Below are 23570 nucleotides of genomic sequence, written 5' to 3'. Positions count from 1 at the left end.
TTGATCATTATTAATAACATTTAAAAAAATTTAACTAGATTTTTCATTAAAAAGCATGTCTCTAAGGTGCTTTTAAGAAATTGCTTTTATTAGAGGACAAGTTATTTTTAAAAGATTTTTTATCTACATGTTGATTGCTGCTTTAAAAAAATGACCCAGTGAGTCTCCTTTGGCTCTAGTTTGGGACAAGCTTTATGGTGATAGTTGAGCAACATTGTAGAGCCTTATGTTTACCTTTGCTGAGCATCTAATTTGCACATAACTTTCTCCCTCTGGATTTTCTCCTACTCTCTGAAACATTGGGTATCATCTGGCTATACCTGTTCTGAAAACATCTTTTTTTCCTGTGGTTTGCAGGCCCTCCCCAATTTTTAAAATTTATTTATCTTTAGAGGGGAAGGGAAGGAGAGAAGGAGAGAAATATCAATGTGTGGTTGCCTCCCATGAGTCCCCTGCTGGGAACTGGCCTGCAACCCAGGCATGTGCCCTGACTGGGGATCGAACCACGATCATGTGGTTCGCAGGCCCGTGCTCAACCCACTGAGCTACACCAGCCAGGGCTGAAAACATCTTTTTTTCCTAAATAACAAATTGATAATACACTTTAGACAATATATGGATTTCTTGTTTATTTGTTTTGTTTTGAATTCAGCTCTGGATTTTAATTTCAGAACAGGGATGGGGGGCTTCAGAAATGACTAAGACACAACCACTGCCACTGGGGAGCAGCCCAGCATCCAGTGGGGACACGCCTGCTGGCAACTGCCTCCCTTGTTCAGAACGCCCCTGTGCTGAAGAGAGGTCCCAGAGACCTGCTGTGGGGATGAGAGAGAGATCTACCCAAGGGGCTGGGGCAATTTTCATTGAGTAGATAGAACTTGACTTTAGCCCTAAAGCAAGTGAAAAAAAAAATCAGATCACAGCTTCTCTTTGTGTGGAAATCCTACATCTAAAGAACTGAAGGATCGTTCAAGGTGAAAGCTACAGCTGGCCCACTTTCACGGGTTACCATCTTTGTGTAACGTGGCATTGTATTACTATCAGAATGAGTGCCTAGTGGATAATGGATATGCTGGCAATTTGATGAGTTCATCTTTGATCGACTCTCGGATTAATTCCTTTTCCTACTGTATGTAGTCAGTGTGTCTCAACGATCATTGAGGAGTTGACGGTGAATTGATAATTGACCTTCTACCACGTCTTAGCTTCTAGATCTAGACAGAGGTACAGGAAATTGGGCTATATCTCAAACCAAATCCTGAAAGCTGAGTGTTTTTTTTTAACTAAGTGACTGTCCAGAGCCTGTTTTCCTGAGAGTAGACTCTCCATTAGGGTTGGAGTGCCAAGAAAAAGTTTCATTGACTGATTCTAGTTTATTAATATTCTAAATAGCTTTCCTATGATCTCTGCCAATGTTACTTTATCTCTGAGTGACTGATGAAGTAACTGAGATAAGCCTAAGAATTTGAGCGTTTAGACAATTGCACATCAGGGGTTGAAGGAAAGGAAGGACACTGCCCTGAACCTGCTTTAACTGGGGTCAAGCCTTCCTAGAGCTCCTGTCCCCTTATTAACTGGTCAGTGACAGGAATCACAGGCCTGGGAGGGAGCCAGGCTGAACAAAACATGGAAACCAGAAGATGCTCTTGTTTGGTTTCCTCATGATTTTCATTCGTCTGGTCTCTAATGGGTGATACCAGGCCTAATTAAAAACCCAGTGGGCCAGGGAGCTGTGGACAGGAAGTCCTGCTTTCTCCTGCTGTACTTTGGAAAAGCTGTTTCCAATTGCAGGCTGACAGCAGCAGTGGAGGCCCCCTCAGCCCTGATCGTTGCAGTTCCTATGACTTCAGCTGGCTTGCATGTGCACTCTGTTTTCCACAGCAGTGGCAAAGCTGGCTGTGAAACCCACGTGTGCCTCCAGAGCCATAAAGCCGCCTCTTAAAGAATGCTATTTCAAGGCATAGTTGCATTGCAAAGGGGCGGAGGGGGATAGAGGCGGGAGCCGAAATTCTTAGAGGAACAGCTAACAAGTAAGATTTCAATGCTGTTGAATACATGTTTAACATTTAACACACATCTCAATTGTTACTAAGGTGACTGATTCTTGGGTATTTGATAAATGGGATTGCAGAAGTTTGTAGGCGCCCCCAAATTTATTTTAAATCTTACAACAGAGATTGAGAATTTGTTCCCTTAAAGTTCCCTCTGCCTGGTGGGCCCTTAACACGTAATTTTGAATATGAAAATCAGTAGACAATTTGGCGCTGCAAGCCACACATTTTTGGGTGGAGAGTTACAAAATAATTTATTACTCTTTGTATAGTTTCCATGAGTTTGCATGGTAGAATGAAAAAGACAAAAGTGATTACACTTCTTTTTTTATTATTAGTATTGACACTACTATGTGACTTTTGAAGTAATCACATCTTATTTTTCCCAAACAATGGGGTCAGTGCACAGATAGGATGAATGGGAGCTGACCACTGGCTTCTGTTGCCGCACGTGTTGAAATAAGAAGAGCAGTGTAACTTGGGGACTTGAAAGTGTACAGACCACAATCAGCAGGCATCTTGCCGCTTAAGAACAAGACTTGGTGCTGGACTCTCACTGGGTCCTCTGAAACGGTGGTTTTGTGGTGGGCTACCAGCCCACACCTCACATCAGAAGTACGACGCACACAGATGGGTTCATCTTGTCATTCTCTCCACAAACGTGAGAAGTGCTTTCGGAGGAAGTGAGAAGGGGCAGAGCATGCTTTTGTTAGTATTGCCTAAGAAAACTTGACCGTCCTAAGCTTTCTTTTCTTCTCCGTAAATATGCTGGGTGCTGGCCAACTCAAGCATGTCTCTGTGACATCTTAGACTGGTGCGTAGCCAAGGATGGAGGGAGGGGCCCCAAAGCCGGGATGGAGAAACTAGCCCCTTGGCAACCTGCCCCAGACATCTGCTCTCGACAGGAAGTGCCTCTTAAGTTCACAGAATGGCACTTCCCACATGCCGAACTGCTGCAGTTAAAGAAGGAGCCCTCTAATAGACATGGGGAAACTGAGGCCTCCAGCAAAGTCACGCGGTAATTTCATGGCAAAGCCAAGACTAGTACACTAGCACCTGAGTCTCCTGACTTGCAATACTTCTCCTCATCTAATTATTCTCTGTTCAAACGATTGTTCTTTATTTGAAATGACCAGAAAATTAATTTAAAATATTTGTATGGAGTAAAAAAACAGTGAGTACATAAACAAACCAAATAATCAAGATTGTAAATGCAGCAACAAGTCCTTGCACTTATTTTTTGGACTCTTTAAAAGCATAGGAAGATGTCTTATAATTATTCCTTTAATTCCCAAGTAACTTCCTAGTAAGTAATTTGGGTAATAGCTAAGAATTCAGATTCTTTGTGCATTCAAATCTGATCTCTCCTTTTTACTGGCCGTGTGATCTACTCACTGCCTCAGTTTCCTCACCTGCAAAATAGTGCTGGTACTGTTAGTCACTGCCTTGTCAGATAAAGCCCTGGTGTTGGTGTTGGGCACCCACTAAGCACATGACAAGTGTTAGCTGCCGTTATCATTATCATCATCACTATTTACTCAGGTTCTTTGTGCCAAATCCCAGAGAGACTGTGAATTCCAAGGAGCTTGGCAGTTGGCTCCCAGACAAGCCCTCTCCGACTCTCTCAGATAAGGCCGAAGCTGGTGTCAGGTGTCAGAGCCCTTGACTTGCAGCCAGGGGCTCCAGTGACATTTGCTAAGCTGTCTTCTGCCAGCTGACTCTCATGACTCACACTCCGGATGACACTTTCTCTCAGATGTCAGCACGTTAGGGAAGACATACCAAATTTGTAACATCCAAGAAGCCCCCAGGTCTCTTTTGTTATTAGGCAGCTGTGGATGTAAAACCTGCCCTTTACTGAAGAAGAAAAACATCACAGAAATACCACAAGGACTGATGATTGACATAGGGTATTATAGAGATGCCCACCACCTTACAGTTCCAGAGTTCCGAGTATAGATTAACTGGCTTAACAATCTATTCAAAGAATAACAGTGGAAGTCGTAAACTTGTAATGATTTTAAAAACTGTGCAAAATTGCTTGGCTTAAAAAATATCAAATCTAAATATTTTCCCCACTACACATTCAACTCAGCACAATGAAAGAATCCTAAAGAATTTTAGAACTGGCAGAGGCCACTAAATGTCTGCCGTGACTTCTTTCCTCAAGGCCCTAATGATTGTATTGTGTTTGCCACCCAGTTCCCACATCAGAGCATGGCCTCTTTTACAGAGGAAGAGAGTGAGGGTGAGTGGAGTTGTGTGACTTGGCCCAAGGTCATGTGGGAGTGGAAGGTCGCATCCACGAAGCCTGAGACTGGAGAGCCCACGTGGCTAATGCTGTGATCCTCCATCTCCTGGTAGTTCCGTGTGGTGAACATATGTCCTCCAAACAGGAATGATTCATGTTTCACGTGTGTGTGTGTGTGTGTGTGTGTGTGGTGTGACTTACCTTCAGTCCTCACACACTCCATCATGTTACTGTTGACTTTGCTCGGTTCTTTTTATCATTACCTTACAAATGACCGATGAACGAGTGCCAGCTCTTCATCATCAGGCTCTCTTAAGAGAATCTCACTAAGGGTAGCCCCACTAGGGTATTTTCTGCCTCAAAGCAATCATAAACCCGGGCTTTCATAAACCTGCAAGTGTGAAGTTGTTTAAGTCAAAGTAGGGGAGACAGCCCTCCGCAGGGCTCTAAGATAACAAAGAAAATGAAGCATGAGTGGGACTCAGGGCCTATGACTGCACTGGCCTGTTCCAGCTCCCTGCACCCCCAGAATTCCTATTGCTTTGCCATGGACTGGGAGGCCTCTGTCATCGACCCCCTAGGCACGATGAGCACACTGAGATGCGTGCTCTGGGGACGATGGAGAAGGAGGTGGCACAGAGATGAAGGGACAGGGTCACCTGCCCAGACGGAGAACAAGGCTCAGAGAGAAAACTGGAACTTTTCCGTACATATCTTTTTCCTACACCAGCGTTACATTACCCGGGCATTGTCTTATAACTGGATGTTCCACATCTTTTTCCAGGTTGTTTAGAAATCATTTTGCCTCTTTTCCCTTTCTCTGAAGTGTCCCTTCTCTCTGTTAGGACAGTCCTGACTGTACACACCCAAATGCGGCTGAGACAACAGCATGTTTCTCCAGCTCTCAGTTCCAGGCAAACTGACGTCTGATGGAGAGAGATTACATTGGGATTTTTCAATAAGTAGAACAAGCCTTTGTTTAAGTTATCTTCAGTCTGCCCTCTGTTCCTCTGGAACCAGGCACGGGAAGCAGCTGGGTGCCAGCCGCTGAGTGCCGACTGTGACTGCTCGCAGGCTTCAGCTGCTGGGTGTGTCTCCTAAAAAATGGCACATCTCACTTCCTTGCCATTGGCCATGGGTTATTTAATTATGTGAATGATTTTCCATACTTTGTCACGTTAGCTCCCTTTATGCGTACTCCTAAATGCCTTGTGCACGTGTCTACTGACAGTGGCTTGAAGACACTAGTTCTTTGGAGGTACTAGGCCACTCTGGTCATTTGGTGGACAGGAAGTCAGTGACGCCGTTGTAAAGTGAAGGGACTTGTCCAAACGAGAGCCCATCCGGTGACCACATTTCTGAGCCTACCAGTGGGTGCTCAAATCCCCCCTTTCCTCTGTCCCAAATGCTGACCCTGATGTCATCCTTAACCGCAGATTGTGTCTTGCTGAAGTTGAAAAGGAGGGTGAGGCATGGAGGAAGAGCCAAGTACAGAACAGAGACGAGAAGTTCTGCTATGGTTTCACCCAAAAGGAATGGAGTTTTGTATATTCCTGAAAGAACCGACACCTTCCATCTTACTCCCAGAGAAACAGACACACACACACACACAAACACAGGTGCACACCTGAGTCGCTCTGTCAGCCCAGATGAGAGGAAACACACAATTCATGGTGTGTTCATAAACCTACACACTCACTCCAGGGTGTGAAAGTTTTATGAATGGGCTTGTGATAAAAGCAGCTGTGGGGGAGAAGGTGCCCTGGTCGGCATTGTGCTCGTTGGTCTCCACAGCCGCCTTCCCAGCCCCACCCACTATGTAAGACTCAGAAGAGAGCTCTTATTTGTGTAAGACACGAGAGAAACTTTATTTTTGCAAGCTTTATTCAGCCTATGGATATGGGTGAGATAAATTGTTTTTAAAACATTTTCATTTTTGACATCACATGGGCTCTGGCGCCTGAGTGATTTACGAGGCAGATGGCTCTGTCGGTGTTCTGTTCTGGGAATGGCAGGGGTGCCCTCTGGGGCACTCTGGCGCTCTTGGTAGGGCTGTTTTCTGCAGATGGTTCTACCCTGGCATGTGCAGCAGACTCAGGACACCCAGAGAGGGCAGCGCTGGGCGTAGGTGCTCTGTGTGTGGTCCCGCAGCCAGCTCTGCGTTCTTGCCCATGCCCTGTCATTGCCATCAGGCCTTGGCCTCAACGTTCTTCTAGCAACTCGGACTGGGTGGGTGCCTCTGTATTCTTTCCATAGTGACCCTGGGACCCACGGTCTTGCCTTCCGAGGGAATGGAATTGGCCATTCTCACTCATTTGGCTGGGCTGGGGCCACTGACCCAGCCTCTAGAGCACCCAGTCACGGAGGTCTGGACACAGCAGGGCTGTGGGGTAAGGTCAGAGCTGGTCCTGTGTAGTAGCCACAATGTATGACTACTTATGTCATGATTTGGTAGACACCTCTAAATCTGCTGGCAACTCTAATGTCTCCTTTACCCATTTACCGGGATGCAAGACAGTGGAAAGAACATGAAGCAAGTCCAGGCACTGGGAGGAGCCTGGGGTCCTGGCTGTCCAGGAAGAGACACTGATGTGGGGAGGGAAAACTCAGCAGAGGCGTGGAGGAGCTCAGAAGCAAACTTTGCCTACTTTCTACAGCCATTGTTCCCCAGGTCAGTTGTGAGTGTGTGCCCACGTGTGTGTGTGTGTGTGTGTGTGTGTGTGTGTGAGTGTGAGTGCAAGGAGCTGGACTGGGCGGAGCGAGAAGTGGGACTGATGCAGTTGCAACAAGGGCCCCGGCCAGCCCTGAGGAGAGCTCTAGAGCTGCTGGGTGATGTCCCTTCAGAGATGTCCCAGTGGAGGCGAAGGGGCTAGGCCTCTCTCCGCCAACATTATTCTGTCACCAGTCCTGACTGTGCTCTGGAAAGGAAGTCTAACTCTGGGCAAGGCAGCTCCCTTCAGCCAAAGACAGTACCAGAGAGGACCCTGCTCTGTGCCTCCCACAGCTGGGGACTAGACCTGGGGTCCAGGAGGGCCCTCTGGGCTGTGCACCAGTGTCCACGTGGCCTCCTGTTTCTGCCAGCCCCACCCCAAACCCAACGCCAGTCCCCACAGAGAGGACCGCACTTAGCTTCTACAGGGAGACAGACAAGAATCAGAAGTTGTAAAGGGTTTGTTGTAACAGATGTCTCAGTACACACCTCCCATGCAGTCTTGAAGATGTCTTAGTCATGGAGAACAGCCGGAGCAGCCCAGAGCCACACACGGCCCTCAGATGCCGCCCGGCTTGCCCTCCCTCCACCCCCTGGCTCTGCTTCTGTGGACCAGACTAGTCCAGCTCTTTTGGCTGCACCCCCTACGGCCTGCTTGTGAGTCTCTTCACCTGCCTGGCCACTCTCTTGTGTCACTTTATCCAGATTCACCTCTCACTGAGCATCGATTTCCAGATATGAACTGACTAATGCAAAACTAGGCAGGTGAAAATGCTTCCATCCATACACAGCAGAGGATTGTACTGAGTTGCCATTAATTCATTTTGAGCCTGAAATGGATTAAAATAGACTCTTAAGTTTTTTTCATGTGAGCAAAGCCACACTTCCTCTGTTTGGGGGTTGTCTGGTGATGGTGGTGGTTTTCATTGTAAGTTACATTCCTTCTTGTTAAACTTCGTTTTGCTTGATCAGCTCATTGTTGGAGCCTTTTGTTTAAGAATGGGTAAGCATGATATTTGGCGACAGATGCTTAACCGTTTCTGAGGACCTTTTGTTTAAAATGCCTGTTAAAGGGAGTCATGAGTATTCTGTATAAGCCAGCTCATGAGGAAAAAAAAGGTTATTATTTTGCCTGATGTGTAGTTTAACCAAGGGAGGACTGAAACCATATTTAAGGCTAATACAGAATAAAGGTTAGTGCCCACAGCCAGAAGAACTCCCAGGATACCCCCTTTTCATTTCATATTAACGTGGTACATACTAGCCATGGTAACTGCAACAGGCCAGAATGAGCGGTGGAGCCTTAAAAAAAAAAAAACACTCACAGGCCAGGTCCCTGCTCAGACCAGTTAATCAGAACCTGTGGGGACGGGACCCAGACTTTGGGCCTTTTGATGGTCCTCCTCTTCCTCCAACTCAAGTAATCCTCATCTGCCTCCTCGGGCTGGGAGCCGCTGGGTTGAGAGTTGCAGCACCAGCTGTGTGTGCGCTCCACCCCTGGACACCTGTCCAGGACGCCCCCCGGGTCTGCTGGCAAACAAGCAGAGATCGCCGCGCTCTTCCCCACGTCCAGGGGGTGGCTGGACGTTACTCCAGCAGATGCTCCCATTCTGCCGATGTTGACAGGAGCAGTAGACATTCGTGTTACACAGATGTTCTGTGCTAAGCAGTCCTTCTAAATGAAAATTCAGACTGCTGAAACAAGCACTTGGAGAGTCTTTCCTTTATAGGAAAACACAGTTCCTAAACAAATAGTGCATTCTCCGGAGAACTGAAGACATGACTCATTTTACAAGATGATTTACTAATTATTTTTAAACAACTGTCTGTTATAGACCGTGAGGCACGCTGGTATTTCATATTGTCTTTCGGGACTAAAACGACCCCTGATACACAGAGACTAAGGAAATCAAACTTATTTGAAATCATGGAATTTTAAAACTTGAAAGACCATTAGGAAACAAGGTGCTTCAACAACTGCATTTTACAGAGAGCAGCGATCTGCAGAGGGCCTGTGGTCCAAGGAACAGCCCTTGGGCCACAGGGTAGGGGCTGACCGGCAGCCTGGACACCTCCTGGAGCTGCTGGGAAATGCAGCATCTTGGGCCCCAGCGGAGACTTCGCAGAGAGTCTGCGTCTTGTCAAGAGCTCTCAGTGCTTCATAAGCACATTAAAGTTTGAGAAAACTCATATTCTAGAAAACTCATATTCAAGATAACTAACAGGAAATTTCCACGTACTTTAGCCAGGTGTCAGAGAACCCAATTTAAACTTAATGCAGCTTCTTTGATGAGCAAAAATGAAAAACTCAATTGCTTTTTTTTCTGTGACCCTGTCAACTTGGATAATAAGAACTAATATTGCAAAAAAGAATGTATTTTGATAGTAGTTCAGAAAATTGAATTCTTTGAGTGAATGCACTTTTTCACACAGTTAAAGCAGAAAGTTTGTCTTCAATACAGCATAAAATGCTTATTATATTGTTCTTTGTTTCATTGCCAACTATGGGTTTAAATGCAAAGCCATTCAAGAAGCAGTGGGACAGTATGCGTCATTCGTGATCTTCTGGGCTTTGACATGACTACAGGCCACAGATTCCCCAGCCCAGAGTTTCGTTAAAGCATTTAAAACACACGACTACAGGGTATTGAAACCACAGTTGTGGATGTCATTCTCAGAGGTGTGTGGGAGTGCTGGGCAGGGGTCTGCATTAGCATCCTTGCAATAATTTTTGAGGATTGCAAACTAGGGCCAGATAGTTACCCTCACTAATAGGTAAATCACAATGAATTGACAGAGTTATATATTCTGGAATCTTAAAATATGAGGAGGAAAATCACATGAAAAATAAGGCCAAAGTGTAGACCTCAGGGTTGACTTTAGATTTATCATACTCACTTTTTTCGGGGAGGTGGCGGAGATGAAAGAGCTGAGCCGTGAATGAGCAGGGTGGCCCGGTTGCGTTAGACACCCAGTGTAGCTGTGGGGGCGGGTATGTGAGATGCGCAGATGGGGGTCGATGCCGTACAGGTGCGGGTGAACCAGGGGAAAGGGCCTGGCACTCGAAGAAGAGTGAACTGTCTCATGTTTGAACAATTGACTGATGTTAGCAGCAAGTACGCAGATTTCTTTTGGACAATTTTACTGTAATTCCTAGAGATGGGGGGGTGTACATCTTTCACTCATATCGGCACCAAATGGAAATGAGAGTAGATGAACTTCAGCGTCTCTTCCATCCCTCTGGGCGCTGCCCTTTTTCGTGTAATGGCCCCTGTACCTCAAATGCACTGCTCCAATCTGGTGCTCCTGTCCCTGAGCGCCCCATCTGCGACCAGCCTGGACTCCCTCCAGCCTTTTCTGCGCAGCAATAGGGAACAGTGTTGCATGTAAACCATTAGAGCAGAAGCTCTCTGAGGACAGGCACTTTGTTTTGGTCACCGATATGGCCCCAGCACCTTGGACAGTGCTACACAGTGGCTTCCAGTTGGACTGGGAAGTGACTTTGGACTTCTGACCAGGACTGCGAAACCCATTCTCTGACAGTACCCCATCAGATGAATATTCCTCAGTCTGTCTGTCCTCCTGCGTACAGCCATTGCCACCACAGGCATCCTCACATAGTTCTCCTTGGGGCTGGAGGGGAGAGTTTGTCTGTAAGTGGAGTCGCTGAGCCAAACGGACGAGGTGCGGCCAAGCAGTTGTTTCAGATTCAGTGTCTCAGTTTCTCGCGCCCTGCATCCTCTCCAGCTTTTGGTACTATCAGACTTTGCAATATTTGCCAGTTTGGTGAACATGAGATTTCATCTTATCTTAATCTGCCTTTTTTTAGTTTCTAAGATGGAGCATTTTGTGTCCTTTATTAGTCAATAGCGTAGCCTCATCTGTGAAATGCCTGCTTTTCTGTCACATTAGATTTTTTTCCTTCTTAATGGTGCATGTGAGTTCTTTGTTGGACACTAACATTTGAGACAAACTTTAGCATTTCAATTTTAACACGTTTTTCTGGGCTATATACTTAATCCTCTGTCTTGCTATGGTTATTTCCTAAGTCCTAGTGATGTTTTTCAGAATGATTTTTGTATCTTTGCTTAGTTAGAGTTGTGGAACTTTCAGGCTGTGGAATTTAAAGCTGTTTCTAAAGGTCCCAAAATGTGGCAATTTAGAGAATATGCTGATTTTAATGGTTTAAGTCCCTGGAGCAAATTACATTTATGAAGTCCAATCATTTCCTATTCTGTCACAGTTTGGTGATTACCAGAGTCTGGTGCATTGTAAATCTATTTTTAGGTAAGATAGAGAATATGAAAGAAATCCGCGCATTTTTATCAAGCTCCAAGCTCTGCTGTCGCTAAGCCCTGTCACTCAGCTGGGTGGCATCCAGCCTACAGCTTTAATGTCATCTGGAAAATGAGCATATCTGACCAGACGCTCTCCAGAATCCAGCTGGCCCTAAAGATTTCTTTTTCTCTTAGAAGATCATTTCAAAATCCCTTAAGCCTTAGCAAAATGAGATCATTTCTTAAGGAACATATTGCAGAGACATTGATAGCAGCAAGTGTAATGAAAAAAAAAACCATCACTGGAAAATAGAACATATCCTGTTTTTGCACTGGTGAATTGGAACAGTTTAAAAAGCCACTTTTGAGTCTGGCTCTGAAATTCAGGAGAAGGCATTCTGTGTACACAGACCAGTCACGAATATTGGGAACCACAAATAAGCCAGTCTTAGGGCATGCTTTAAGCAACTTGAGCCAAAATCCACAGGACTCACAAGATTTGAGATACTGCTTTCACTCCTACTCAGGACTGGAGGGAGCCAGGGCTGTGGTCACGGTCCTCATATTTTGTGTCTAAGAGATTTGACACCCACCAAAGCAAGTGAGCACGTAACAGAAGAGTGTCAAGCATCTTCTCACCGGCCCTCTGAAAGAAAAGGACACGCAGGAAATGCTGCACATGCATCCCTGGCATTAGTGATGTTCCGGTGCATGTGTACATGTCTTTGGACGTGATCCAGCCCAGCTCTGTGCCCTGCCCCTAGAACATGCCCTTCAGAGGGGGATGTTGGCTTCAACGTGGCTTTAATGCGTGGGAGGTCATTTATCTCAGTTTCAGGGTGTGTTATTTCTCTCAGCATCGGGGACACTCTCAGGCTGCTGTTTCCATCAACCCCACCCTCAGAGCAACATCTTCTCTGCACTGGGAGTGCCCCGCTGACGACACTCCCCAGAGTGATGTGGGGGCTCCGGAGCCCCTAATAAGACTAATAACAAGGTCTCCCCTTGTTAGCACACAAGTAACTTGTCTCTCTCTCTCTTTTTAACCATCATTTTGCATAATCAAAGGGAGTTAATGGCAGATGGGGGGCAGGGGACTCTTAAAAGACCTTGCAAAAAATTATATCCCTCCACTTCCAATTGTGGAATTAATAATATTGTTAATAATGTATTCCAGAAGACCCAGGGCATTTCTGGGGAGAATTCAGTTGAATACTAGATATCTTTGCTAATTTTATAAAGAAAATTATCTGAAGTTCTCGAAGTAGTAATGTGGTCTCTGTAATGGCGGCTACTAAGCCACCCCCAAGCAGGGGCCAGTGCAGTAGAGGATGGTGAGCATTTGTACCGTGGTGAGCTTTGCCCAGTGCGACAGCTGTGCACCAGGTAGCTGCAGCCCTTCGGCTGCTGAAGCTCAGGTCTACCCAACAGTCTTCAAAAAAGGTTTTGGATCCTTCTTTGCCCATGTACTTTCTCGAGCCTTTACTGTTTTGTAGGAGGAGTCAGGGCCAACAATTTGCACAAAACAAGTTCCACCAGCCCAGTGACAAATTAAGAAGTGGGGGAGTGAAGGGTGCTGGTGAACACTAAAACAATAGAACACTAGAACAATAAAGGGAAGGGCGATACGAGAAAAGCTGGCTGATCCCAGGAGAGGGATTCAGCCGCTTGTTCAGGCGCCGCCTTGGTGCTCCGTCTGTGCAGACAGGGAGAGTTCCAGAAAACCCCAAGGCTTGCCGTTTAGCAACACGTGGATTCCTTGTTTTCCTAGAGCAAGTGTGACTTGTTCTTGATTTCTGCTGAGGGTTGCAATTACAGGGAAAGATCTGCAGTTGTGGTAAAAAGGTGTTTTGCAGAATATGGAATGTGACTTAGACTTCAAACTTTTCGGATTTCACTTGATCAGAATAGCCTTGTTTCTTTTTCCTAGAATACTTTAGCCAGTATTTTCAAACTAGGGGTTACAAGTCATGAAAATTTGCTAAATTGGGTTCATAGATTTCGCCCATCATTTTTTTAAAAAACATAAAATAGAATAGGACATGCTACTGCTGGTCTCACACAGAAAAAAAATTGGTTGGCACTTCTGATTGCAGATGAGTTTCATTACTTCACATTCAGTGCTTCAAAGTGGGTCCTGATGGCACCAAGGCAAAGTCAGAGCCGGGCAAAGGTGTGATGAGACGCGGTGCTCAGCCTGGCTGGGGGAGGGGGAGGGGCGTTCTTCTGCAGGGCACCGACCTCAGTGCCCTGTCTTTCCGGGTTTCGTGCAGGTGCCTCCAGCAGGGGTCTGTAGAGCACCGTGATTCCGGTGTCTAAGCTTAGATCAGGGTTTCCATACTGTCTGCATCTCTTAGCTGTGTGGCCTTGTGATAGTTACTGAACCCCTCTGAGCCTCATGCTCCTCTCTTTAAAATAAGGAGGATGGCTCCTGTGTCCTGGGGTTGCTGTGAGAAGGAAATGTTACTGTTCACACTAACTGCTTTGTCTAGCACACGGGTTGCCCAGCATACGGGTGCTTGTTGCCTGGATGTTTCTAGCAGCTTTATTCCTAATCGCCCAATCTTGGAAGCAACCAGGATGTCCCGCCACGGGTGATGGATACACAGACTGTGGCCCATCCAGACAATGGAATATTCTTTGGCACCAAAAAGAGGTGAGCTATGAGGTTATGAAGGACAGGGGGAAACTTGAATGCACATTATCGCGTAAAAGAAGACAATCTGAAAAGGCTAAATACTGTTTGACTCTGGAAAAGACAAAGCTATGGAGACAATTAAAAGGTCAACAGTTACCAGGGGTTGGGAGCGAGGGGCGAACAGGTGGAGCACTGAGTAGTTTTAGGGCACTGAAAACCCCCTCAGGGTTTCCTAGCTGTTACTGTGTAGACTAGATGGCATGTACATGATAACGTTGAACATCACATTGGGTTTTATTAATACTTAAATTGCACACTTTCCAATGTACATTATTCAAGCATGAGTACCATGCCACCACCTACACATGCACCAGACAACCCCACTCCCAGGAAACCCCCCGGGCCTGGTTCCACATCTCGGGCCATGGTTCCTCATCCTGCCGGACCCTCACCCCTGCACGGGCCTGAAATCAAATTTTGAGGTGTAACGTGACTCACCTACAACCATATTTTCAGAAAGCAATACAGTGCCCAACTGTAATGAAAAAGAAACGAGATGAAAGACATTTCTGATAAATATGCATTTCATGTGTAACATATGTGCATGGCTCCGCTCAGCAGGATGCTGAAGGCGACAGATGCTTTTCGCCTCTGTGCAGACGAACTGCGAACGGGGCAGCTGCTCGCACATTGAATAGGCACACTGGCTCGGGGGACTCCGATGTCGCTGCAAGTCTTGCCATCAGTGGCTTGGTTCTCCAAAACTGTGGAGTTCTGAACAAAAAAAAGTAGAGTCTTCCTTTGATTTATGTACATAGTTGCATTCCTGGAAAATTGAGAATATATTAAAACCATGCAAGAATTACTGTTCTTGAATGTAAAGGGGAATTAGATTCTGGGCTTGGATAATTATAAACAGGGTTTCGCCGACATGCCGGTCTGGCAGCCCATTTAGACGTCATGCACACTGGAGGATGGCTGGCAGCCCCAGCCACTGTTCCCTAGCAGTCAGTAGTGTCCCCCACCCTCTGTGACTCTGAGATGCCATAAGTTTCCAAAGGGCTCCATGTGGTCCAGGACCCCTTCCTCAAGGTGAGGTTGCTGGAGGATGTGGCTCAGGGCGATGGGGGGCACCCTTGAGCACCAGCTTATTTCTCAGCCAAAGCGGCTCTGTAAGTCCTGGAGAGCCGCTTTTCTGGAGAGAAATCAGTTTCTTTGTTCTGATTCAGATTTCCCCTACAAAAATTTTTTTGAGAAAGGAAAAGAAGGCCCAAGGGACCCTGTCCATGAAAGCAAATGTCAGCCAAGTGAGGCCCTTTCCTGGCCAACTCCCTCTGCAAGGGGGCCCTGTGACCCCGGCTCCCGGTGTTTCAGAGAGTAGGTGCCTTTCTCTGATGCATCTTAGCTGATGAGACGCCAAGTTTATTCTTCAGCATTTTCGATGAGTCTGTGTATTCTGAGACCCTTTCTGTGTTTTTGTGGAGAAGTGGAGATGGACAGAGCAGAACCTGTGAAGTGAGTTTCCACGATTATTAAGCCGGCAGAATGTGTGGCAGGCTTTGGTCTTTTACGAAAGCCAGGTTTGCGTGGAGATTGTGCGCAGAGGCGGGTATTTGGTTACATATGCTCCCCTCTTCCTGAAAATCTCTGCAAGTGGTCAGTCTTCATCTGTGGGTCACAAAAGGAAAAAATAACTCATGTGGTTGTGGATGGCGCCTTAAGAGACAATGTGTGAGGAAACAGCCTCTGTCATCCGTGTTTTTTCATTTTTTCCTCCTAGTCTGGGTTCAGTAGAGATGCTTGGGAGCTGGTTCGGAGGGTGAGGGATCACGCCTGACACTTGCCTCGCCTCGGGCTTGAGTTCTCAGTATTGTCTTAAGTCGCACCATCTGTTACCTTTCACAATGAAGTCCAGTCTGTCGCAGTTCCTTGTGCAGGAGCAGTGGGATTCTTCCAGGGGACTTCCTCCCAGCTTTGAGACTCCACCAGAGGAGAGGAGAAACACAGTTCTTAATTAAGAACTGTCCTCGAAGGAGTCCCTGCGTGAGGGAAAGAGTAAACATCCTAATTACCAACAACAAAAGTCTTCTGGCAGTGTTTACTGGGAAAATCATGTTGTTGGTTTTCTGAAAAGGAGTAGTTTTAAGGTTTATTTTAAAACTTATCAGTAAAACAGATTCTCTTTTTCTGTGGGCAGTCTATGCCTTTTAACATAGGCACGGAAGGGTTCCATCACCCCAAGTACCTGCTTCTGCCACCCCGGGCCTGGCAGGCCCTCATCTCTCCTCCATCCCCATAGTACATCATAGAGGAGGCGACCTTTGGAAACGAACTTTTTTCACTCGGCATGCCTTTGAGATTCGTGCACCTTCTTATAAATGTCCACAGTCTGTTCCTTTTCATCGGTAAGCAGTATTGCATTGTGTGGATGGGTCGCGGTTTATCCATTGCCTGGGCGAAGAACATTTGGGTTGCTTCCAGTGTTCAGCAGTTATGAACGGAGCTGTTAGAAACATTTGGTTTTGTTAGAACGTGACATTCGTTTTTCTAGGGTAGATACTTGGAGAAAAGATTGCTGAGACATGCACCAAAGATATATTTAACTTCATGAGTAGCCGTGAAGCTCTTTTCCAAAGCGTCCGTACTGTTTTGTCTTTCTGTCAGCAATGCGTGTGCTTCTTCCAGCCACTCTCCCTCCTCATGGGCACGGTACGTTCAGTGCTTTTACTTTTAGCTGTGCTAGTGGCTAAAATCTGTAGTTCTGTTTCATCGTATTTTTAATTTGTTTTTTCCTAATAACCAGTGATGTTGAACTTCTCTCCCTAAGCTTATTTGACATCCTGTGTCCTCTTTGAAGAACTATTTTTACATCTTTTGCACATTTTTTAATTGGTTTGTTTTTTTCTTCTTGTTGTGTTTTGAGGATTCTTTATTCTGTATACAGGTTACATATGGGATTTGAAAATATTATTTACCAGTTTTCAGCTTGTCTTCTGATTCTCTACATAGTGCACTAATTTTTAATTTTCATGAAGTTTTTTAAAATGGAATAGGCTTTTTGTGCCATGTCTAAGAACCCATCACCCAGCCCAAGGTCATGGATTTTCTTCTAAAAGTTTTATAGTTTCATATTTAGATCTGTGATCCATTTTGAGTTGACTTTTGTATAAAATATGACATTCCAATCAGAGATTAATTTTTTGCTTATGGATTTCTCAGTGCTTCAACCATTGTCAAAAAGACTGTTCTTGCTTCATTTAATTGCTTTTTTACCTTTGTTGAAACTCAGTTGGTCGTATTTGCGTGAGTCGATTTCTAGGTTGTCTGTTCCGTTGATCTTTGTTTATTCCTGTGTAATACTATTTAGTCTCGGTTGCCATAACTTCATAGTGAGTCTTAAAATTGGGTAGTTTGAATCTTTCAACTCTTTTATTCTGGAATTGTTTTTGCTATTTTATATTCTGGTTCCTTTGACTCCATATAAATTTTAGAATCAGCTTGTCTATATCTACAAGAAATCTTGCTGCAATTTTGATATTTGTGGAATCCATAGGTCAATTTGGGGATAATTAACACTTACTGTGTTAAATTTTTCTACCAATGAACATAGTATGTCTCTCTGATTATATAGCTCTTTGATTTCTTTCAACAGAATTTTGGAGGTTTTCCATATAGATCCCATATATGCTGTGTTATACTTATACCTAAGTGTTTTATTTTTGAAACTGTTACAAACATTACTGGCCATTAAATTTCAGCCTTTAGTTGGGCAGTGCTAGTTATGTTAGTTTCCTGTGGCTGCTGTGACAAATCACCACAAACTTGGAGTCTTAAAACAATAGAAAGTTACCTTCTTACACTCCTCCGGGCCAGAAGTCTATATTCAGTTCTGGGTCGAAATCTAGGTGTTAGCGGGGCTGGCATCCCCCAGGGGCTCTGGGGCGGAACCTGTTCTTTGCGCCTTCAAATCCTTAGTGACTGCCAGCACGCCTCGGCTCGTGGCCCTACCGCTTCGCTCTCTACCCTGCCTTCCTACTCTCCTCCTCTGGGTCAAACCTTCGTCTGCCGTCATCGTCTCATCCCAAGGCCCTAACTTAATCACATGTGAGGGAATGTGCACGGGTTCCAGGAGTGCGGGCCTAATATCTTTGAGGACGTTTTCCGGAGTGCTGCAGTCGTGTTTAGAAATCAAGAGTGTATGTGTGTGTGTGTGATATTGTGTTAATATTGTGTTTTGCAGGCTTAGTGCTAAACTGTTTAATTCTAGGAGTTTTTTGAAAGTTCTTTGGGTTTTTCTTTATAGGTAATGATGTCATCTGCGGGTAGGGGCACTTTATTTACAATCTGCTTGATGTTTCTTTTTGTGATTTCTTACATTGACTAAGGCTTCCACTACAGTGTAGAATGGGGGTGTTAAAAGTGGACCTCCTTGCCTTGTGCCTGATCCTAGGGGGAAAGCATTCAGTCAGTCACCATCAAGTGTGAGGTGAGCTTCCAGTCTTTGCTGAGGTTTTTGTCTTTATTGTGGATGAAAGTTAAATGTTGTCATACAATTTTCTACATCAATTGATATAATAATTTATTTTTCCTTTCTTAGATTATTAATATAATAGATTACATTAATTGATTTCTAAATATTGTACTAGCCTTGTATTATGGGGGCAAGTCCTACTTCATTGTGGTGTATTATTATGTTTATGCATTCCTGGTTTTAACTTAGAATACTGTGTTGAGGATGTTTATGTTTATGTTTATGAGACACATTGGTCTGCAGTTGTCTTTTCTTATATGGTCTTTGGTTTTGATGTCAGGGTAATTGTGGTCTCATAAAAATTGATGTTTTCCCTCTTCTATTTTATGGAAGACATTGTAGAGATTTGGTATTATTTCTTCTTTATACATTTCACAGAATTTGCCAGTAAAAACATCTGGACTTGATATAATTCTTTTTCAGAACATTTTAAACAACAAATGTATTTTCTTTCATAGTTATATGATTATTCAGCTTTCTTATACTATGATTTTGAGTAAATTTTGATGTTTGTAGTTTTTGAAAAATTGGTCCATCTATCTAAGTTGTAAAATATATATCCAGAGAGTTGTTCATAGTATTTTGTTATTTTTGTGTGTGCATGATATCTATAGTATTGACCGTCGTTTCCCCTTCCTATTTTCTGGTAATTTGTGCTTTCCCTCATCTTTGTCAGCCTCACTAGTGATTTATCAATTTTATAGATATTTTCAAAGAACCAGATTTCAGNACAGAATTTGCCAGTAAAAACATCTGGACTTGATATAATTCTTTTTCAGAACATTTTAAACAACAAATGTATTTTCTTTCATAGTTATATGATTATTCAGCTTTCTTATAATATGATTTTGAGTAAATTTTGATGTTTGTAGTTTTTGAAAAATTGGTCCATCTATCTAAGTTGTAAAATATTTATTTATCCAGAGAGTTGTTCATAGTATTTTGTTATTTTTGTGTGTGCATGATATCTATAGTATTGATCGTCATTTCCCCTTCCTATTTTCTGGTAATTTGTGCTTTCCCTCATCTTTGTCAGCCTCACTAGTGATTTATCAATTTTATAGATATTTTCAAAGAACCAGATTTCATTTTTATATTTTTAATATATTTTTATATTTTATAAAAATATTTATATATATATTTTAAATATTTCTCTTTTCTATTTTTTTTTACTGTTTCTGATTTTATTGATGTGTGTTACCTTTATCATTTTCTTCCTTTTGCTTGCTTTGGGCTTACTCTGCTCTTCTTTTTCTTTTTTTTTCCTAGTTTCTTAAGGTGAAAGCTCAAGTTATTTAAACCTTTTCTTCTTTTCTAATATAAACATTTAAAATGCTATAAATTTTCTTATAAGCACTACATTAGCTACATCTAACACATTTAAAAATGTATTTTCATTTTAGTTCAAAATATTTTAAATATTTCTTGAAATGTGCTCTGTGATTCATTGTGTGTTGTTTACTTTCTAAGTTTTTGAGATTTTCCTATTACATTTTTGGTATTGCTTCCTAGTTTAATTCCATTATGACCTAAAACACACTTTGCACAGTTTCAGTTCTGTAAGTGTGTTGGGCTTTGTTTTGTGACTCATGATATGTTCTGTCCCAGTGACTGTTTCATTGTTCAGATAGTGGGTTTTGTTTGAAAGCGTCCATACCTGTAAACTGGTCCCACTGGTTTGCTTATTCGCTCAAGACTTGCTAGAAGGCTGTTTCTCATAGCCCATTCTTTCCTTTGTCTAGAACATCCAGGATGTGAGGAGTGATAATGAGGAGGAGTATGAAGAAGAGGACGAGGAAGAAGAGGAGGGGAAGAAGGAAGAGGCCACCAAAGGCAAAGAGAAAGACTGTTTGAAGAATGGACTTGGGGCCGACAGGAACCTCATTCCCAATGGCCAGCATGGCCGTTAGCTGGAAGCCCACGTGGGTCCTGGGCACCCGGTGTGGTGAGGGCTGCTGGAAGCCGAAGTGCTGCCCCTGGTCATGGTGGCCCACAGGACTCCCAGGGACCCTGGATTCTGCCCTTCCTCTTTCTAACCCTCCCTTCAAAAGTATTTAACAAAATGTTGTTGAATTGTGTTAAAATGTTAAATATAAGTGTTTCCATGGATTTACTGCAGTTAGAACTCAGATTGGTCGAAGATTTCAAAGGTTTCTCCAGAGAAATGTTTTGGTTCTAAATTGTGTTCATTCATTGGAGACATTGGCCTTTTCAGGAACTCTCTTTGCTATGGGCCTTCCACCTTCCTGCCCGGCCGTCCTCAGGTGGGGTGAGAAGTGTGCTAATTTAACCCACTTTCTCCCAGTGTGTTTGGCCACAGAGAGCAGCTCATTTCCCAAAAACAAATTAGCGGCGGCAGTAGAGCCGGGGCAGAAGCAGCAGACCTGACGGCCAGGCTTCCAGGCCCTGGGCCACTTCCTGTCCAGGGCTGGGGGAGCCCTCCCAGGCCATGGCGCTCCTCTCTGCAGTGGGAATAGTAGTGCCTGCCCCGCCCACCTCACAGGGCTATAGCCAGGGTCCAAGAGACAGCAGGACCCAGAGTGCCAGCTCTCAGCTGTGGTACGACTGCCACCTGACCCTCTTTGCACTAGGATTCCAGCTCTGTTTGCCAGACAGAACCCTGGCTAAGCTTGGCATGGAATGGCCTGAATGAACACACACCCACACACCATCTTAAAAGAATTCCCATTGAAAGTGTCTGGAAATACCTGGAAATACAAATACCCAGAAGGCTGTTCCCATTGTATTCAGTAACTATTTATTTATCAGTCCCCTAGGGTAGTTCTCAGATTCCCTGGGAGTTCTCCTCCCTCAGGCCTGATGGCCTAGGGGAGGGGGTTTGAGTCCTGTGTTTCCTCCTTTTGTGCAGGTCTTTCATTCTTTTCTTTAAAAGGAGACCTTTCTTGCTGCTGCCCTAAGCGCCCCCTTCAGGCCAGCAGAGCTACCCAGCATGCCGTAGGGCCCACGGGACAGACCATTTTCTCACTGAGCCATTATCACCCAGAAAGCCCGAGCACGCTAGCTACTTCATCTCCGCCGTCCAGCCCAGTCAGAGTGGAGAATAGTAAAACAGATCACAGCGGCTGGAAATACCCCCAAGACTGCCCAAGGGCAGGTGCTAGAGTCAGTGACAGCCCCTGGGGCCCTCTGCATCTCTGGTGGGTGGAGAGGAGCTGCTCTGGGTCCCCACAGGGGCACGTCTCCTGAGCCCAGCGGGCAGGATGGGCCTCAGGGACGTCTTAGGTTTCTGCTGATCGAGGAGAGACCCAGCCTGGCTGAGGAGGAGCCCCGCAGAGTATGCAGCCCACCTCCCCTCCCCACCAGCCTTCCGTACTCAGCGGTCACACTGTGTACTTTCATCTTGTCTCACCCAGGGCCCGTAGTTAAAGCCAAGTGAGAGCTAGGACTGTGGGACCTTAAAGCAAACAGGCTCCCCTGGCGCGGGCTGCAGCCCCGGAGCAGGACGGCACGGTGCGCAGTAAAGGTATCTGCAGTTTTTTGCTTTTTTTTTACTAAAAAGATATTTTCGAAACCTGGGGTTAAAGCGAAAGCAAAACTGAAACCCTTCAGGATTCTTTCCCCAACAGAATCCCCCTTTGAGGAATCGTTCTCTACATAATATTTGCTTTTAATGAATAGAATGCATTGTATGTATAATGTTATATTATAATCTAAAGTGCCTCCACTCAGTTAAGGGCATAACTGTTGAATTATTAATATTATATTATTTTTTTGGTGGAAGAAGAGCACATTAAGATTTTATTTTTTAATGTTTTTAGTTAGCAGAGTATTTTTTCTTTGATTTATTTTGGTCTCATCTCTTGTCTTCTTAAGGTAAAAAAAAATGCTTATTTGCTGCTCTACCCTCCAGGTTTTTTTTCATACTTGAATGTTGAAGGTAAAATTGATATGCCAATTCCAACCATTTCTGATACAGCTAGGGCGCTGAACTGCCTCTCAAGAGGTGGACGAGCCTGCTTGCGTGCGACATCCTTTAGGGCTTTGGGGTTGATCTGAAAGTAACCTCTCTACAGGAAATGGGGCTCCTACTATGCCAGCTGACTTTAGGAAAGTGCAGTTTACCCTGCCACCAATGTCACTGTAATGGCAGTGACCTGCAGTCAAACACAGACAGAAAGCAGCCCGCCAGGGGACAGAGCAGCTTCAGCACACACGTTGCTTGGCTTCTGAGAGATCATCACTGGTCTCGCCTCGTCGTGGAAACCATCTGCGTGTTCACGAGAAATGCCCTGCCCGGAATCAGAGGGCACAGAGCCAAGTTAGGGTGTTAGGGCTGCTGGCCTTGGGGCACCAGGCACCAGACCAGAGGTGGCAGGTTGGTCTTGCCTGGGGTGAGCCTCTTGGAGATGCATAGTGAAGACAGACAGACACCTCTGGGTGGGACTCTAACCTGCATCAGGGCACCTGGGCCCTGGGGCACAAGGCACTGTTGTGCCGCTAACTAAGAAAAAGGACTGATCCTCAAGTTTGCTCATCCCCCTTTTCCGTGCCTTCCTTTCAGAGGTAGAGGAGGAAACAGGGTCTAGATCGATGGTTCCGTTAGCTGTCCATCAGAATTACCTATGGAGCTTCAAACTCACCTTGCCTGGCCTGTTGCCTGCTGTGCATTTTGATTCAGTACTTCCCGGGGGAGAACCAGAAATCTGCCTTTTAACCCAGTCTGGCGCTTCTGAAGAGCAGTCCACCTGTGCCCACCTGCTTTGGTTCCCACTGGCAGGGTCAGAGCTGACAGATGGGGGTGCCGTGATACAGACTGGTGATACAGACTGGTGATACAGACTGGTGATACAGACTGGTGAACCCAGAATAAATCTGTCATGATAGTAAAGCAGACATTGAACAGAGAGTAAGAGAATCCTATGAGCGACTATGTCGATATATTCGAAGGTGTAAATAAAATGTGTTTCTAGAAAAATACAACTTGACAAAATGAGCACAAGAAGAAATAGTTATCTAAAGAGTCTTCTATATAAAACAAAATTAAATCTGTAATTATAAAATTGGTCTCCCCCCCCCAAAAAATCTTTAGGCTTATATGGTTTACCCAGTGAATTCTTCCAATAGTTAAGGAAGAATTAACAAAAGTATTAC

The 23570-nt window shown here is 44.8% G+C and overlaps 1 protein-coding gene across 1 annotated transcript in view; it reads left to right on the top strand.

The window, feature by feature from the left end:
- Positions 1-22201, top strand: part of CERS3 (ceramide synthase 3) — an 84739-nt gene extending 62538 nt beyond the window's left edge. The window contains exon 12 of the mRNA XM_037053740.1: positions 20201-22201. Coding sequence (XP_036909635.1) covers positions 20201-20368 — 168 coding nt within the window. The 3' untranslated portion in view covers positions 20369-22201. The remainder of the gene's footprint in view (positions 1-20200) is intronic.
- The last annotated feature ends 1369 nt before the right edge of the window (positions 22202-23570 follow it).

Source organism: Sturnira hondurensis, unplaced genomic scaffold (assembly GCF_014824575.4).
Source record: "Sturnira hondurensis isolate 20B ecotype Veracruz unplaced genomic scaffold, ASM1482457v3 Scaffold0007865, whole genome shotgun sequence".
NCBI classification, from domain to species: Eukaryota; Metazoa; Chordata; class Mammalia; order Chiroptera; family Phyllostomidae; genus Sturnira; species Sturnira hondurensis.
Note: the sequence above shows the minus strand (reverse complement) of the source record. Positions and strands in the feature narration are given on the sequence as shown.